The 19,536-nt window shown below is 35.0% G+C and overlaps 1 protein-coding gene across 1 annotated transcript in view; it reads right to left on the bottom strand.

The window, feature by feature from the left end:
- The window catches only part of LOC111150763 (hemicentin 1), a 471,859-nt gene that overhangs the window by 291,330 nt on the left and 160,993 nt on the right, over positions 1–19,536 (bottom strand). Inside the window, exons 5-6 of the mRNA XM_022508355.1 lie at positions 3,460–3,631; positions 1,202–1,308 (exon numbers count right to left, since the gene is read on the bottom strand). Of these exons, the coding sequence (XP_022364063.1) occupies positions 1,202–1,308; positions 3,460–3,631 (279 nt within the window). The remainder of the gene's footprint in view (positions 1–1,201; positions 1,309–3,459; positions 3,632–19,536) is intronic.

The following is a 19,536-nucleotide window of genomic DNA, read 5'->3' as shown; positions in this document are numbered from 1 at the left end:
ACAGCTCTACCCCTTCAACCAGGAGTCCATGAATACATTTTTTTTTTTTTTTAATGTAGGGAAGCTGAGACAGCAAGAGTAAATGATGCAAGGGGTATCTTCATTCGAGTTATCCCAGAAGGATTCTAGAGCACATTGTTTATTTTGGAGGTACAAAGGATGCTAATAGGAAGAGGAGAAATGATACAGGAAAAGAAATGCATCCTCAAAAGTGTGCTTTTAACCCTGCTCCCTTGTGGACAACAGGAGCTTATTCCTGCAGAGACTGAAAGCTGTTCCTGAGGGGTCTCATTCTCTGGCTGAACAGCCTTCTTCTGTTCTGGGGGAAAAAAAAAAAAAAAAAACCTCCTGGGCACAGTAATGGAGATACGGGAGTTGGAAGTAGGCCAGAGCACACTGAAAACCCTGGGAAATATGGACAAGTCACTCAAAATATCCACTCCAGTAGGTCCCATGTACCATTTGCAGCAGAACTGGATTTCAGCATGTCGTTTCCTGAATTCTGGGTGTATGTACTCTCCTCCATATCACCCTAACACAAGGCTTACAGTGAACATACACTACCGAGTGTATTTTAGGATCCAAACACCAGTTGGTGTTAAAATAAACTAGGAATGCAGATCCATCAAATAACCATAGCCAACAGAACTTGAGTACTTCCTTTGTAATGGGAACTATGCTACTAAGTATTTCATTTGTAGCATCTTAATTTTATTTTCAGCACAATTCTACCAAGTAAAGAACTATCACTGCCATCTCTACATTTTGAGGAGGAACGCAAGGCACAGAGAACTTAACAGTCTCAAGGAAATGTGGCTTTTAAGAGGCAGGGCTGAGAATCCAACCCAGGTAGCCCCGTACTAGAGTCGATACCCCTAACCATTATTCTCTATAGGCTCTATCTCTTTCTGTTCTGGAGGTAGGAGTGTATAACAAAATCAATTTCCAGATTCGATTATCGGAAAACTATCTGAGAAATTTAAATTCACTCTGTGGTGACATCAATGCATTTCATGGCCACTAAAATTTAATATTACCAAATTCACGGGATCAAAACACCTTTACAAATGCACTATATATACTGCTCTTTGGTAAAAGCATTCTCCATGATTGCAAGGGAAGATATATGTAAACTTGTATACACTTTATAAAACATGCCGACAACAAAGTAAAATACACAGACTTTGTAAGATAATCGTACCTTCACTGTCCACATTCCAGCCTCTGGCTCTTTAACATTCACCACCTTGGCAGAGTTATGGATATTTAATAGCTCGTTCAAGCCAAATCCCTTTTTTATCAGCTTCCCTAAAAGACATAAAGGTAACAAGTACAATCTTTATTTCAGCTATGTGTGTTAGCTGTATACATTTCTAATATAAGTTACCTGATGGACATTTGTGCCTTTAGCTCAAAACATTATTTATATCTAAAATAGGGTATCAGATTCCCATTTGCCATGTGGATTTGGTCTAAAAATAAGAATAACAATTGACAGACTAATCATTTTGCCAAAGCCAAACTAGATAACAATTATTATGGCTACTGAGAAGTTAGGTGCTGTCACTAGAGACATTCCAATTTAATAGATGGCAAGAAGAGTAAACCAGAATAAATGTCTTTTTGGAGATCGCTCAAGGTATTACTAACATGAGAGCCTTGGGCCTTTTTGCGCACAAAGCACAGAATGTTAAGCTGTTTTCCAGCGAGCACAGGAGAAGGCTTTTATTGTCATATTTAAAGGAGGCAGTGGAAGGAAGTAGCATGATACCATCTCCTACTGACCTGAGATCTATCTCAAGTATCTACTACTTGGAACCTAGAGAAGAAGAAAAGCAAATTTGGAAGTAAGCCATAGTTTAGTTATTGACTTCACTCTTGGCTCTCCTATGGACTACTTCTACAGTTAAACAACTAATCAATTATAAGAATCCCATGTTTGCATCAAAAGTTTTATAGTCACATAACTTTTAAAATATCGATGTCAATGTCAATGACTTTTTTAAGTAGTACAACCACCATGTAATAGATATGGGCATTTTTAATTATCCAGATTGTGAAAACCACAACTCTTTCCTGGGTAGCATGGATATCAGAAGGGAGTGCTACCTCTATGGACAAATTCATTTATTTGGCTAAACCTGGAGGAGTCTTGAAAGATAGGTTTTGCTTGTTTTGCACATTTCAATTTGATTGGTAGTATGAATGCCTTAAAGACAATTTCCTGGGCTGTATTCTTTTAGGGATTAGCTATTCTCTAAGACTCAGACTGAATAAATAAGAAAGCTAGTTACCCTCTTAATATGTATAAATCCTCACAGATAGGTTAAAAAAAGTAACACACTAAAACCACAATGGAAATAATAATATTTTGCAAACATCAACAGGTAAGAAAAATATTTCTAAATGCAACCAGTAGGGAAATGAGGTTTTTATCTTTACTAGATGACTTTTCAATGTAAGTCTGATTATAATATTAACTAGTAATGAAATCAGGCCAGTTCTTAGGGTTGTAACATGTAATTGGGAAAACAGTAAATTTTTTTTAACAGTAAATTTTTAAAAAAGATTTTATTTATTTATTTGACAGAGAAAAAGAGAGAGACCAAGCATGAGGAGTGGCAGGCAGAGGGAAAGGGAGAAGCAGGCTCCCCATTGAGCAAGGAGCCCAATGCGGGGCTCTATCCCAGGACCTAGAGATCATGATCTGAGCCAAAGGCAGATGCTTCACCATCTGAGCCACCCAACAACCCCAAAATATTATTTTAATAAGAGCATGAATGTGGTCTTTAATTGTCTTCTGTAAAATTAAACCTTACAAAGAATATGATATGGTAAAAAACTACGCAGTTTTGGTACCTGGATGGCTTAGTGGGTTAAGCAGCTGCCTTCAGCTCAGGTCATGACCCCAGGGTCCTGGGATGGAGCCCCATGTCGGGGTCCCACATCACCCCACCCTACCTTCTTCAGCCCTCCCCCTGCTTGTGCTCTCTATCTTGCTCAAATGCTGTCAAATAAATAAATAAAATCTTTAAAAAAAGGAAAATGAACTAGGCAGTTGTTTTAAAAGGAGACTTTTCATGTCATTCATTAAAAATACATAAAATACTGAATTTTACAGAACATGTTACCGTGAAATATTTCCTCATACATAAATTAGGAAAATATAACTTCAGGCTCAAATTTAATTTTTTTTCCTTTTGAGCAGTTCAGCTACAATTAAGTGACTCAATATCTATTTAAATTATTAGGAGTTTCAGGTTTTTTAAAATCTCATGGTAATTCAATTAATAATCATGACTAAAACAGTTTCATCTTTTTAAACATCTTTCCTAGTCACTTTTGCATTTGCTGAATTATTCATAAAGTTAGCATTAACCTGACATAAATAAGTGCACAAAAAAACTTTTACCTTTTATGGTTTTTGTATTTTATCATATGATGTTTGATATATCTCACCTAAGGGATTGCGAATTTCAATCCCTGGAGAAGGGCCACTCAGAGACACAGTAACCTCTTTTAGGCTGGGATCAAAAGGAATTTTCCAAGTGTTTACAGCTTGTTCCAAATGATCTGTTGATAAGAGGTGAACTTTAGAGGACTGTACTGCCTCCTCTACCCATTTTAACACCTAGAAGAGAAAAGAAGAAGTGTGAGAGGTCGGGAACATTTATAGTCTTACACAGTCTCGACTTCTAGATGCGGTATTTTGCTTTGGTGAGTCACATGATTCAGGCACTTCCTGTCCTGGTTTCTTTTCATCACAGTGAATAGCAACCTTTCCCTACCTCCAGTTCTTGTAGCAGATTCAGAATAAAATGCTACTTTAACCCATGCTCAGATGTCAGGTTTTCTACATGCAATAATATATTCAAAATGAGATGATGGTGTCCAAAAGACAGTTACATAAAATATGCAGAGATATTACAGACATTTCATATTTTTCAAAAGAAATGAAAAGAACCTTTAAAAAGAACATGATATTGCCAATATTGCGAGATCCCTTTTCCCACCATTCTCTCTTTCTGGATTTCTTTCAACACCTAATTTTTAAAAGATAAAAATTTAAAAAATAAAACTATCTAATCCAATTTCAATATATTGGGTCTATGAATTATTGGGACATAGTATACATTAATTATATATAGAATATTATACTATATATAGTATATTAAATATTGAAAAATAATAGCAAGACCAGCAAAATATTCATTTTTTATAATAAAATAAATAAGTACCAAAACAATAGGAAAAATGACCCCTGCATTTTTTAAATCATAGAAAAATATTTCAAATTAGAACCAATTCAAGTAGTGTATTTTGAAAAGTAGTCTTAGGGAAAATATTAAGAAATTGGATTATAAAAATGTGTTAATGCCTCACTGTGAACAAGAAAGACTTCTGGTTCTCAGAAGTGTTCTGCAACAGCAAATGCAATTTCTCATTAAACAAATAGTGCATGTCTGGATAGGTATTGCTTAATCAAACTTACTACAATTAATTCTAAATCATGGTAATCTTTAACCCACCTCTGATCTTTCTCTGGTTCATATGTCTTTCAAGATTATATCCTGTTGTGAATAATTTTCCTTGTAATTATTCATAAAACACTAACCAGAGCTGAATATTAAGCTATAGCCTAACTATTCAAAATTAAAACATTTTAAAATTACAATAACAGTACTCACTAAACAATTAAGGAAACAACAAATACTGTGCAAAAACTTCACTCTCCATAAAAACTATACCTTGATATTTGTCCTCTAGAAGGAGGAAATTGGCTAACACATATTATCATATAAATAGCAACAGTAAGGCAATTATATTCATTCATAAAACAAAATTTTATGGTTCAAGGTACTTTTCCAGGTACTGAGCAAGTATTTTAATCAATATTTAGTAAACTCACTTCTTCTCTGGGCTAGTGTTCACTATGATTTTTGCATGTTTTATATATTATTTTATTTAAAAAAAAAATCTTCCTGTCTTTTCTTTAGGGTTAAGAACCACCCACATCTCTTTGATCTTGGTATACCTAATACCAAGTGGTATGCTCTACACGTGATGAAAATGGGATATGCACTAATGTGCATGAAGTTGGTCATAATGATGATAATAATGATGTCTTCTCAGAGAAAAGAATATTATGGGAACAGGGATCCCTTGTTGAAATGACATATATAAAGTGCCTATTATATAGTTGCCAGATAGAAGATATTCAGGTTTCCTTCCCACTATATCTCAATTCCCTTCTCTTCCCCTAAATGAATATTTCAACAATGGCTTCAAAAGCCAAGTGAAAAAAATCATGCATAAACGTCAAATAAACACTGAAAAGAAATAAAATAAAATGGAAAAAATAATTCTGTAAATGAAAAAAGAAAGGCAAAGTCCTTCCAGGTAGAAGAGAGGACCTGAAAAAACACACAAAAACAGAAGTTTTCCATATATGTTGGGAACATGACTGAAGCCAAGTGACTACTTCAGTGTTCAGAAGAAGCAGCAGAACATGAAGTTGCAAGCTTGTATCAAGGGCAGACTATGTATTGTCAGAAAGTCAGAATATGATCTTTGGATTTTATCCTAAACACCCCAGTGAAAAATTATTGAAGGGGTCAAAGCAGAGGACTAATACACTGAAGTGGTATTTTCCAAAAAAAACAAAACACCTTATAGTGGTGTCATAGACAAATTGAATAGAAAAACCAAATTCATTACAATTAATTACCTCTAAAATGAACTGATATACTTCCTCAAATTTTAACTTTATAAGGCACTAGGAATTTTACATATGAAGTGAAGCATATATCAACATAATTGTCTAAAGAAACAGATGCTATATTTGAAAAATGGGTTCTCAGTGTTCTTGCTTGAGGAGAAATGTATGGATCATCTGTTCATCAAATCTGTCCATATGGCTGCAGAGATTAGACTTGTTGTAATATTTGACCACAAATAAAACATATTTTAATAATTAGAGTGTTGACATTTTTATTTCTTATACATAGAACATGGCTGCCTAACTCAAGGAAATGGGAAAGATTGGCTTATTGTCTCAGAAAGCAATTGATAAATTTGACTGATAATAAAGTTTGAGGTAATGTCTGGCATAGAGACAAAAGAGGCAAGAGAACAAGAAAAAATTGAATAAATGAATAGAACATTTGTTTTAAGGGCAAGACACATAACGTGGCTATAAATAATTCTCAACTGAATAGGAAAAGAAGAATTAGAAAACAAGAATTGCATAGTACCTCAAGTTTAACAACGAAATGCAACAGAAATGGAAGAAATTTTTTACACATCCTTCTTTTCTTTTTTTTTTTTTTTTCATCCTCTTTAAATGCATAGTATTATCTCTGAGTGGCTCCTCAAATATATCTTTCCTTCAAACTCCATGCAGGGAGGTTATAATCTATCACTGGATATCTATCCATTGTCTATTAGGTATGCACAGAAATCACTAAGTTTTAGGCATTCTTATAAAAATGGAAGACTTTCTAATTTAGTTGCATTTCCTAGGGTAAATGTGTTCAAATGGAATGGAATATAACCACTTTTGGGTTTACTCAATCCCATTTCCAATTCATCAACATTTACGAGGCTTTCACAAAGGGATTACTATGTATCATAACATTACTTGTGAAAGATACAGTACAGACTTCTGAAAAATCACTTTTTTATCCTCTTATAAGAAAAATCAAATTGAAAACAGATGAAATCCATTTTGTTAGAAAATATAGACTTTACCAGCATATGAATACAAGTAGATCACTGCAAGCTACATTATCACCATTAGTGGGGTTTCTGGCCTCTTACATTGTCACATATAAGAAAAAAAAATCTTTAATTGTCTAACCATGAGAAATGTCCTCCTGAGATTGGAAATGATTTTGTTTTAATGACAAATTGAACATAATAATGTGAGAATCTTTGGGTTGGTGCATTTTTACCAACATAAAAACAGTTTCAAACCACTATGGAACCATTAATTATACATTAAAAATTTTAATGCAAAAATGTTTCTCTAATGATTTGTCCAGTTTATATCTCAAAGGGACTTTGAAACCATCTAATACAGCTCCTGTACTTTATAGATGAGGAAACTGATATTCAAAAGAGTTCTTACTCCTTTTAAACACCTAACCAGACAGATTCTAGCTCAATAATTATATTTTATATAAGTCCCTATATTCCTGAAGATACTCTCTTAGTATAAACATTTTGCATCCTATGTAATGATCAGTATTTAAAAGTAAGTTCATGTCTATTCCACTCTGGAATGAGATGCAAGTATTGTTTCAAAGCACAAAACCAAGATATATTGATGAGAACTTTTAAGATTCACTGTTTTAGCAACTCTCAAATATACACTACAGTACTATTAATGATTACATCCCCAAGACTTACTTTATTTATAACTAAAAGTTTGTCCCTTTTGACCCCCTTCATTCATGTGTCTCAACCCTCTACCACCCTCCATATTTGGCAACCAACAGTCTGTTCTCTGTAGCTATGAGTTAAGTTTTTGTTTTGTTTTTGGTTTTGTTTTAGATTTCTCCTATAAGTGAGATCATGCAGTATTTGTCTTCTGCCTGACTTATTTCACTTAGCATAATGAAATATGGTCCTCAAGGTCTATCCATGTTGTCACAAATGGCAATATTTCCTTCTTTTTATGGCTGAAAGATATTCCCAAGTACATATATACCACATCTTCTTTATTCATTCATCTGTCTATAGAAACTCAGATTGCTTTCATGTATTGGCTATTGAAAATAATATTGCAATGAACAAGGAGGTGCATATATCTTTTCAAGTTATTGTTTTCATTTTCTTTGGATAAAAACTCAGAAGTGGAACCAATAGATCATATGATAGTTCTACTTTTCATTGTTTGAGGAACCTCCACATTAGTTTCCATAAGGGCTGCACTCCCCCTAAGAGTGCACAATGGTTCCCTTTTCTCCATATCTTATTTCTAGTCTTTTTGGTAAGATCCGTTCTAACAGGTGTGAGGTAGAATCTCATAGTGGTTTTGATTTGCACTTCCCTAATGATGAGTGATACTGAACATCTTTCTATATACCTGTTGACCAGTATGACATACCAGGATGTCTTCTTTGGGAAAATGTCTATTCAGATCCTGTGCCCATTTTATTTATTTGTAATTTAATCAAAGTCTTATAGTTTTTAGTATATACTTCTTTTACCTCCTTGGTTAAATTTATTCCTAGGTATTTTATTCTTTTTGATTCAAGTTGGAAGGATTTTTTAATGTAATGAATTATATCCAAATGAATTTCCCCAGAATATCTTTTCTCCATTCACTGGAAAAACGGAAATACGGTAAGGTGTTAGACACAATTTGTAATTAAATTACACATATATTTGTATTTTGTTATTGTTGTTTATTGTTTTTCTTCCCTACTAAACTCTAAGTCCCATGAGAGAGAGCACAGAGCATGGCAGACATGGTCACTACTATATCTTCTGAAGCCAATACCATACATGGGATATAGTAAATCCCTAATAAGCATTTGTGAGAGAGAGGAGAAATGGGAAAGAGGGAGGTAGAAAGTGAAGGAGAAATTAACTGTAAGTCAGATCTTTACCTTTAGACTTGAGAGTGTGTGAAAAGGTAGCATTTGGCTCTGTATTCATTTATGACAAACCCTCACTCCGCACTGAATTTTCAACACAGAAGCTGAATAGGGTACAAACTTGCATGTGTGGTCTTAAATGTGAGCACCAAGCTCTATTAAGTTTTTCTTTATTTGAATAGTTAGCTTGGGCTTTAAAAATCCAATGGAGTAACCTCTAAAATTAAGTCATTTTTTTCCTCTCTTAATGCCAACATGTATACTTCTCTGTAGCACTGAATGCAGATTTTCAAGTTCAGAAATGGTAGAAAGTTAGTCAGAAAATGAATTCAACAAAGCAAGAGCAACGTAAAAGGCTGAGTTAGGTGTAAATGTACCCATCTAATAATCAGAACCCATTCCAAAGAAGATTGGTGTAACATACTATTAATAATAGCAAGCACTTTTACAGTGTTTATTACATGCCAGGTCCAACAAATTTGTAACAACTCTTCAACACAGTTATGGTTATCTCCATTCTATAGATGGAAAAAAAAATGGAGGCATAGATCCCAAAGTCTGTAAGTCATACAATGAGAAAGAAGCAGGGCTGGCCTTTTGATCCCAGTAATCTTGTACATTTCTGAAGTATAATAAAGAAAAAAATGGCAGTTTTCAAGAATAAATCAGAAATATAAGTAGTGAAAGAAAACAATCAATGCAGGTATTTTTAATGAGAAGTGGCAAGCAAAACAGTAATCTGATTAGCTCTATGTTTTTATCACCATTGGGCAACAAATTATCAAGAATTAAATTATATATAAATATTAAAGTCTTTAAATCTACATTGTATTTGATGTTGTGAGTCATTGAGAAAGACTTGCTACATTTTTGTGGTAGACCCTATGTAATAGCAGAGGCAGGCTTCATCTATGATGAAGCTATCATCATATGTATATATGATATATATATATATGATACATATTATATGATATATACTATATGATATATACATATATGTAATAGCAGAGGCAGGCAGAGATCATCTCTCTCTTAGCCAGAGCAGAGCTGATCCTTGGGATAACCAGGACAGCCTCTCCCACACTCCCCTTGCCCCGCCCCAAGGTCCAAGTTCATTTCTACTGTGCAACATAGCATGGAGCCTATAATTCGGAATATTCTTAGAGTCACCAAGTACTTGTTGAGCATCTACTGAACATAAAGGATAGTACAGCATATTATAAAGAATACCAAAGAAATAGAAACACATTTCCTACCTTATAAGACATGACAACCTAGTTGGATAAATGGGACAGACATTAAAAACAAATTAACTAGCTTACTTTCTAGTAATAAGTAAGCAAGATGAAAATACAAACACTCAGTGTATAGTCCCAAACTGTGATGCACTTTTCTACTCAAAAGGTTTTAATGATTCCCAGTTACATCTGGGACAAAGTCCAAGCCAAGAGTATACTAAAAGCTGACAATGTCAGCAGTCACCCTAAATGGAGGCAATAAAGAGGTACTGTCTGTAGGAAAATAATAATAAAACTTACTAAAAGTTGGTCTTTTTTTTAATATCTCCATGTCATAGTAAACAATGTCAGTCAAAAATTCTTCTTTGGAAAAAAAATATTGGTTGGTATGAAATCTAAACAATTGTTCCTATTATTGTTGAATATTAATAATACACATAAGCTTCAAAATAGCACATTTTATTAATTTCCCTTTAAGAAATGTGTTCTGCAGAGACATTAATTCAGAGAACTCCCAATTATACAACAGGTATGTGGTCATGTAAACTATGCTACTCACTTTTATTTCAAGAGTAAGTACATAGTACTATGAGCCTACCTATTCTTGTGTTTGGACAGCAGATTTGATCTAAGCCTTGATAGCTCAGGAGTTACATGATAGGACATGTGTTAAAAAGATCTCTCCAGCCTCTGTGTTGAAATTAGAGTCTAGGGAATTCAAGGAGGGAAGCAAGGAGATCAGATACGAACACTGCAATAATCTGGGTGAGAGATGACCCAGAGTGACCCAGATCAAGGTTGTGGCAGTGGGACAATGAGATGTGACCAGGTCTGGATGCTTACTGAAGTCAGGCTTGACAAAGTTTCCTGAAGACTGGACATGGGGATTGAGGCTGATACCTCTCTGTTGCCCTTACCCAAGACTGAGAAGACTGCAGAGAGAGTTGATTTAATAGGGTGATGGAATGAGATGGATGTGGAGGCTCTCAGCTTGGGCATGCTAAATTTAAGACCTCTAATTTTTAGACATCCAAGTGGAAGTACAAAGGAGGTGGTTGGTTATGTGGAACTGGAGTTCAGTTGAGAGATCCAGATTATCATGGAATTTAAAAAGTCATGACATTTCCCTTGCAGCTCCTTCCCACCAAGAACTTACACACAGAAGGAAATACATCATCCTGTGATAAGTAGCATAGATATCCATACATAATGGCTTGGAATAGAGCCTTGGAACAAATTTCCCCTTGTTCTGATTCCAGGAAACCTTCAGATGATATCTGTCTCCCTTGTATATGTGCCTGCAGGGAATGAATGCACTAGCCGTGTCAACACAAGTGTTCTAGACTTATGGCAATTAGATTTCTCATCATAGATGAATGAGTTGGCCTTCTGATTTTATACAAACACAGTTTGCAAATTTTAGCAAATCACTTTGAGATGTCACCTTTTGAGATCTGAAAAGGTCTTTTGCTAATAATACCCATTTGTATTATTTTTTCTAATACTTAATTTGGAAAATCGTGCAATGAGCTTTTCTAATAGTAAGGACTCATAAACGAGTGTGATTGGTGATTTATAGGACAGGTTTATATAATGCTTGTGCTAGAGGTATGAAAAATAAGGAATAATTTGTATTATAAGGTTGTCAGATTTTTTTTTTTTTAAAGACTTTCTGGTGGAATGAGAATTTTGCCCAAGTCATACAGAGAATACGGGTTGGGGGAAGGGTTCAAAATGGGAAGAGCACTAGGAAGTTTGAGTTCAGTGGGGACACTACAGAGGACTGATGACAAAAGCGACCCTCAACTTTCAACTCTATGAACACCTAAAATGTGTATGAAACTACCAAACCTTCAACATGATGGAAGTTCTCTAATGTGCAACAGCTGAAAAAATAAGAGCACATTTCAGACATTTTTGAAAAGTGAAGTCATTCCTGCTGGTTATTTGAAAGTGTCAAAGTATATTTCATTAATTTATCTTCATAAAATTCTTACGTGTCACAACTTCAATGTGTTACAAATGACGGAGGAAACTTAGTTAGCCAGAAAATACACTTTAAAATAGTAAAAATATAAAAGATAAACTTTTATACCTTACACTCACAGGCCTTATTCATCTTCTAGCTGAAGGTGTGTATCTGTTTACCAACCTCTCCCTATTTCCCACACTCTTCAGCCCTGGAAACCACTCTTCCACTCTCTGCTTTTATAAGTGTGACTTCTATTTTTTTAAGATTCTACATAGGAGTCATAGCATGCTGATAACACTGTATTATATAATTGAAATTTACTAAAAGAGTAGAACTTAAATGTTCTAACCAAATAGTAATATATGTTAATAATAATAATTTTTTAAAAGATAAATTTGTGAGTTGATGGATGTTGGTCTTTTCACAAGGTCTATGTACATCATGTCATCACAATTTACACTTCATATATCCTACAGTTTTCTCAATTATACCTTAGAAAACTAAAAAAAAAAAGATTGATTTTTTTTCATTCATGTCTCCCATTGATTCCTTTTGTGTTTGCCTGAGTCTTTCGGTTTATTTGTTTGTTTCTTTTTTTTTTCTCTACTAAATACCTATCTATTGGAGAATGGAAAAGTCTCACTGAATTCAATTCTCTCATTAAAACTCTTCCTCGAGGGCGCCTGGGTGGCTCAATGGGTTAAGCCTCTGCCTTCGGCTCAGGTCATGATCTCAGGGTCCTGGGATCGAGCTCCACATTGGGCTCTCTGCTCAGCAGGGAGCCTGCTTCCCCCCACCCGCCTGCCTCTGCCTACTTGTGATCTCTCTCTCTCTCTGTCAAATAAATAAATAAAATCTTAAAAAACAAAACAAACAAACAAAAAAAAAACCCTCTTCCTCGAGGGACGCCTGGGTGGTTCAGTGGGTTAAGCTGCTGCCTTCGGCTCAGGTCATGATCTCCGCGGCCTGGGATCGAGTCCCTAATTGGGCTCCTTGCTCGGCAGGGAGCCTGCTTCTCTCTCTGCCTCTGCCTGCCAGTCTGCTGGCTTGCGCACTCTCGCTCTCTCCCTCTCTCTCTCTCTTTCTGACAAATAAATAAATAATCTTTAAAAAAAATAAAACTATTCCTAGTTATTCAAGCTAAAGAAATTATGAAATACATAACTACATAAATACATGCTTTTGTGCATAGACATACATGCTGTGTCTATACATATATACATAAATGTGTGTATGCTTATATACATAGACTAGCTGTGTTCTCACTCCTAGCTACAGCAAAGCAGGAAAAAGTCCAAACTTACTCCAAGCTCTTTTTGAGTAACAAAATCACCCTAATTAAAGAGATTACTTGAGTACTATTAAAGTTAGCCTTTCACTCAAATAGATATGCAGAATTGTATAAGTATTTGGACATAATACATGGGAGGAGGAATTATAGTTTCATCAGATTCTCAAAGTGAGATAGGAGGAGAATTTTTTTTTAAAGATTTTATGTATTTATTTGACAAATAGAGATTACAAGCAGGCAGAGAAGCAGGCAGAGAGAGAGAGAGGAGGAAGCAGGCTCCCTGCTGAGCAGAGAGCCCGATGCGGGGCTCAATCCCAGGACACTGAGATCATGACCTGAGCCGAAGGCAACGGCTTAATCCACTGAGCCACCCAGGCACCCCGGCTTGTACCATTTAAAAAAGCACTTATATGCTAAGCACTGTACTAAGAACTTTATAAATTTTACTTCATTAAATGTTTTCTATAACCTCTAAATACTTACATTTTGTACTATGTAACACATTGCCAGTAAATATAAGATATAAGATTCCAAAAAAGGCAAAGAACCCTAAACCTCATGCTACTAGCCACTGTAAGATTATAATATAGGGTGCCCATCACCCCTCATATTCCTACCTTTGAAAGAAATCTTAGATTCCAAATGACCCAGGGAAGAAGAGAGAGAGGGGGAGGGAGGAAGGAGAAAGGAAAAAGAAGGTAAGGAGGGAGAGAGAAAAGGAGGAAAGGAGAGAGAAGGGGAAAGAGGAAAAAAAAATGAGATTTTGAGCTTCTAAGGGCCTATGTCCTAGTAATTTAGAAGTGACTGAATGGATTTCAAGCATAATTTTGACTCTATGCAATTTTCAAATTATGTCCTGGTTTAAAGTGACATCCTCCATACACACTTAAATTTTTAAGTCTACCTTTCTGTCATGTGCTTGTTGAGTTTGGGAAAAAGATGAGGGAAGGGATTTAGATGTATTAAACATTTAATAGCATTTGGCTGATTAATCTCACAATACCAAATCTCTTCTCAATGAAATGGGAAAATCTTACAGGCTATAGACTATAGTTCTTTGCTTCCCTAATCATAACCATCTTGGACCAAATAGCCCCTAACTCAGATGGTTGAAGATCCCTCACTTTTCGACAGAACTTGGGTGGACACTGTTTACCTTAGCTACTTAACTGTCTCTATGTTGTCACACTGATTAGCACCGATCCTGATTCATACATTATTTAGATATTTTAACATTCAGTCAAGTTATAGGCAAACTTCTTTGTCCCCAGGCCATACATCACCAAGAGGCCTTTTGCATACGTCTGCTCTAATATGTTTTGATTTTTAAGTAAACTTCTCAAGATCTCATCATGGTTTCCATATTCCCAAACACCCTCTTAAGAATTACTAACAAACTCAAAAACAAAGCTGTAGGAAGTTTATACATTCAAATATCAGAGTAGAGCTTTAAGTACATTCAATGGGGAGATAAACTGGAGGATTTGAAAGGTCCAGTTAATCAAAGGTTCCACAAGGCATAAAAGCTAGTAACAATGTGTGCTTTAAGCAGTCAGGAAGAGGAGCCATCAATGTGGACTAAAGTTATTGGGAAATGCTTTATAGATGTGGTAAAACTTCAACATTATACAGCTTTTAAAATCTGGCAGCATGCATGAAAACCTCAGTAACACTAACTCTTTCCAGACTCCCTCTCATCTTTAGCAAGGACCCTTCCATTTATACAATGAGTCTGGATTTTACTGGTAACGTTAGTAATAATATAGGTGAATATTCAGCACTTGCCAAGCATCTTCAGTCTCCCTTTTAAATTACAGTGAAACTTTATTAGCTCCTACAACTAAATCATCGCTCCAGAGAGAGCAGTGGGAAACAACTGTACAAATCTTAGGAGGTCCTAAGGGTAAAAGAGAAGTAAAGCAAGAATCGAATTTGGGAAGCAAATGAAAGCAATGGATTAAGTCAGAGAAAGACCCATCAGGATACCAATAGGTTCTCTAGTCTGAAAAAGAATAGATTGCAAAGTAAAGGTAAAACAGAGGCAGGAGAACAATTTCAACACTGGGGGTGGGGGGGATGAGTAGAAAAAGCAACCCATAGGCTATTAGGGACTAAATAATATCTTTTATTTATTTTAAACCTAATTATCACAGTAAATTAACAACTGAAGAAAGAATAAAACTGATTTATGGCTTAAAAAGGGATTTGATATTAAGTCACAAACACTTAAGCACAGTCATTCTACCAAATAGTAGTTCTATACTAGATACACAAGGGTGAAAGTATGCTTCCTGCCTATGTTAGTTTTACAAGGCCAGTTTAAGCAACAGAGAGCACACCTATTTGGCATTTGCTATCATAAACTAGGGTAAAATATCCTCTCTGTTTCACCCCTGGCAAATTCATGTTTTTAACCCACTGAGCCACCCAGGTGCCCCCAAATTCATGTTTTTGAGCAGAGCGTCGGTTCTGGGTTTCTGAAGGAGCTTCTGAGGAACAATGGAAAGATGCTTCAGCAAAAGATAACAGAACACTTATGCTCCCCCCAAACCTCCTATTTAGGGAATGACCCAAATTTGACCTAAAGTGTATTCAGTTTGGGGGTCGCACTTAAGAAAAAAAAATACAAAGTCACAACTACAAAAGTTGGAACAAAAATAGTTACCTGCAATAAAAAATAAGACATATACATTTCAAATTATTAAAACTGACAAATCTAGAAATTAATAACAATTTTGTTACTGTTAATGAACAAGAGACTATGATGGTCTTCCTGAATTTTTGACTGATAATCTTTAATTGTCTATTCCCATAACAAAATAATGTGTAATATTTTCTAAAGAGAGAATAGAATGATAATTCAATCTTTTCTCTAACACTTTATCAAAAAGCATTTTTAAATTCTTATCTGGGATGCTTTAAAAATTCAACTTCATACACTGACACACTTGGTTCTTGTAGCATTCTTAGAACTACTGATTTAAAAAAATAGTCACAGTCACCCCAATGTCACTGGAAATAAGGGCATATGTGTTAAAGGGGAAGTCAGATTTGAAGAATATGGCAGTCTTAACGAATCACAGTTTAAATATCTTATTTTTGCAACTCTGTTCCCCATACCTTTTTAACTCTGTGAATGCATTTCAGCTCATTTCCCAGAGCCTTGGAAGGGATTCACAGAAAACAAAGTCCCTTAGACTTAAGTTCTGTTACCTTCACTGTAATCTTGCCTCTACTCCCATTCTTTGAAGGCCACATTAATTGCAATGTCCCTGCCCACTTATTACACCAATCAAATGGCAATCATCAATGTCAGATTTTTTTCTGCTTGAAGACCTGTCAACTGGGTCTTTGACTGGGTGTGGGGTAAATGTGAAACAAGAGTAGAAGGCTCTTCTTTCATTTCCCATTCAGTTTTTCCCATAAATAATACTACTACGATCCTTATTGAACAACAACTGTGTATTTTTCCCATTTTACAGAATTAGCTGAGGCAGGTGGGTGGATGAGTACTGTCCTACAACCTTCAACACCTATAAAAATGGAAAAGGGAATGCATATACCTTGGACAAGAGGAAAGGAGTTAAATGTAAAAATGGGAACCTTTTCTTTTAAAAGCCAGGCAGAAAACAGAAGCATGATCCTATGGTATAGAGTCAAGAGCCATAAAGAATGAATATACTCTTGACGGGGGGACTCATAGTCTAGTGGAGAACCAAAACATGTGAATCAATGACAACAGAACTCTAGGAGGTATAATAATAAAAGTATATGTCAGGTATGATTGTGCAGAAGATTGAATCTGGCTTTGTCTGGAAAGGTGGCCATCCATACTTGAGATGGGTTTTGAAGGATGAGCAGGAGTCAAATCAACAAGCAGAAGGAGAGCATTTGGGACAGAAGGAAAAACAAGTTTGAAGACATGGAGGTAAGATACAACATGGCGTGTCTGAGAGGTACAAAATTTTGTGGTGGCTGGTGTGCATACAAAGCGGTAAGAGAGAAGGGGGGTGGGGAAGGAGTGAGAAGAACATAGAAGACCTTACATCCCATGCTAGATGCCAGACCTTACCCTGAAGATCTATAGGAATTGCAGAAGGAAGTTGGAAAGAGAGGATCACAATTAAGATTATACATAAAATGGATCTTACTGGGAAAATATAAAGTATGAATTGGGAGGGTCAGGGAAGACTGGAAGCAGAGGGATCATAGCAGTTAAACAGAGCAGCTAAACAGAGTAATCAAAAAATAATGAAGAACCAGTAGATAGTGGGAAGGAAGAAGAGGAAATAGGTGCCAAAGATAGCTTAGGTTCAACATTACCTAAGTGGCAATTTAATGTGAGACATGAAAAAGAAGCAACGTCTGGAATGACTCAGATTTCTGGCTCGAGAAGCAAGAATGATGATGCTGTTTAACTATGATCAGAAATTTGAAAGGAAAGTGTGATTCAAGAGGCATCACATCAAAAGGTGAATACTTCAACTGGTAAGAGGAAAAAGGAAAACTAAAACAACATGAAAGTATATTTAAAATATACTACAAACACAAAATGTTACACCAATTAGGAGTGACTACTTTTTATAAAGAATGAGAAAAAACTCTTAAGTTATAGTGTACCTATCAATTCAAAGAGCAAGTAAGCTAATTAGTTTTGGATTCCTTCACTGGAACAGAATGACTATAAAACTGTTCTGTTCATGACTATTAAAATGATTTATGTATTGAAACAATTAGAAGAAACCTGGTCTCTATCAATTGCATAACACTGAAATTCAATTTGACCAAAAGTGTTGAGGGATCAGTTCTAAAAGTCCTGCTGTTTCTGTATCTAACATAAATAATTTTATATTACATTTTTGTCTTCAAGTTTTATATTGAAACTTTTTCTTATCATAACAGTAACATATGCTATTGGAAAAGAGTCAAACATAAGAAGAAAATAACACCACTATTGTATTGCCTGTAAATAATGACTCAGTATTTCGGTATTTCTTTCCATATTTGCACATGCGTGTGTGTGCATGCACTTCACATACACTTATTATTTACATAATTAGGATCATACTCCACATATAGCTTTGTATACTTCTTATTTCAATATACATTATGAGAATTTATTATATACCCACCTATCTATAGACATTTGAAAATACAAAAGAAATTCGACGTCTGTCCTGAAGCAGATTTTTTGATTAGTAAATGAGATTATAATAAGATATTATAGTTTGGGGTTAGGAGACAAACTAAATGCAGCAATTTATAGGTAATGAACTAATCAGCGTCCAGCCTCCCAGGGAAAAAGGCAAATCCCAAGACTAGATACCTGTTACTCAGTGAAAATGTAAGAAATGTCTTACATGTGCTCTTTTAGTAAGAGGCTCTTTGCATGCAATCCAGTGTGGACTGGTTGAACTCAATACTTCAAGTTTCTACACCACAAAAAGAAATACTTGGAAATTCACCATGGTTCCATAAATCTATAGCACTGATTCCTTGTTTATTTTCTAAGGCCTTGGTTTATAAATGCAACATTGTGATAGAATGAGTATACCTTTCTTATTTCTAAGTCATAATTAATTTTATGGTAATTAGCCACCCAGTCTGTACAAACCTCTGGAGTTATATATACTGAAGTCAGCATCATTGACTTCAGTACAATTAAAAAATATGGCTTTAAAAAAAGAATATGGCTTTATGATTCAGTAAGAAACTGAATGTCTTGGCTTGAACATGAATAGGAAACAATATTGGCAAGAAAAATGACCACAGTGTTTCTCTCAGCAATCATAGGATAGAGAAATGGAATTATAGGCTAATTAGCTAAAACTTTGAGCATATAAAAATATCTCGGAACAGATAAAAAAAATCAATGAGAAGTATTAATTCATTAGAAATTTAAAGCACAGATTTCAAATTGTGGCTTTTACTTGCAACATAAATTCCTAATAAATAACAGTTATACCATCAGTAGAGCTCAAACATTTTATTTCTAACTTTATCTACCCAATAAATAATGCTGGTATTAATCAGACACATTTGTGAACAAACAAACAGATTATGTTAATCCTAGGAGGTAATCAACAAAATGTTAATTAAATTGTCCCCAATGCTCAGGAATTAGAGCAACTAATCCTTGACTCAGAAGTTAGGAGTACCAAACAGATAATTCTGGAGACTAAATGAAATGGTCAAGAAATTTCCACAAGGACAAATTTAGTAATAGTTAAATGTCAACAGAAATATATCACCAGAAACAGCCCCAAATGATGTTTATTAGTCTTACAGACATTGAATGATAGGTATCTACCCAAAATGAATAATGTTTATAGATTCAGTAATTATTTTCATGTGAATCCTTATATTTCAACCTAACATGTTTATATGCAATAATTGTCACCATATTTCTGAAGGAAACTCCACAAAGATTTT

This window comes from Enhydra lutris, unplaced genomic scaffold (assembly GCF_002288905.1).
Source record: "Enhydra lutris kenyoni isolate GAN:26980312 unplaced genomic scaffold, ASM228890v2 scaffoldscaffold24, whole genome shotgun sequence".
Taxonomy (NCBI): domain Eukaryota; kingdom Metazoa; phylum Chordata; class Mammalia; order Carnivora; family Mustelidae; genus Enhydra; species Enhydra lutris.
This window is presented reverse-complemented; position numbering and strand designations above follow the sequence as displayed.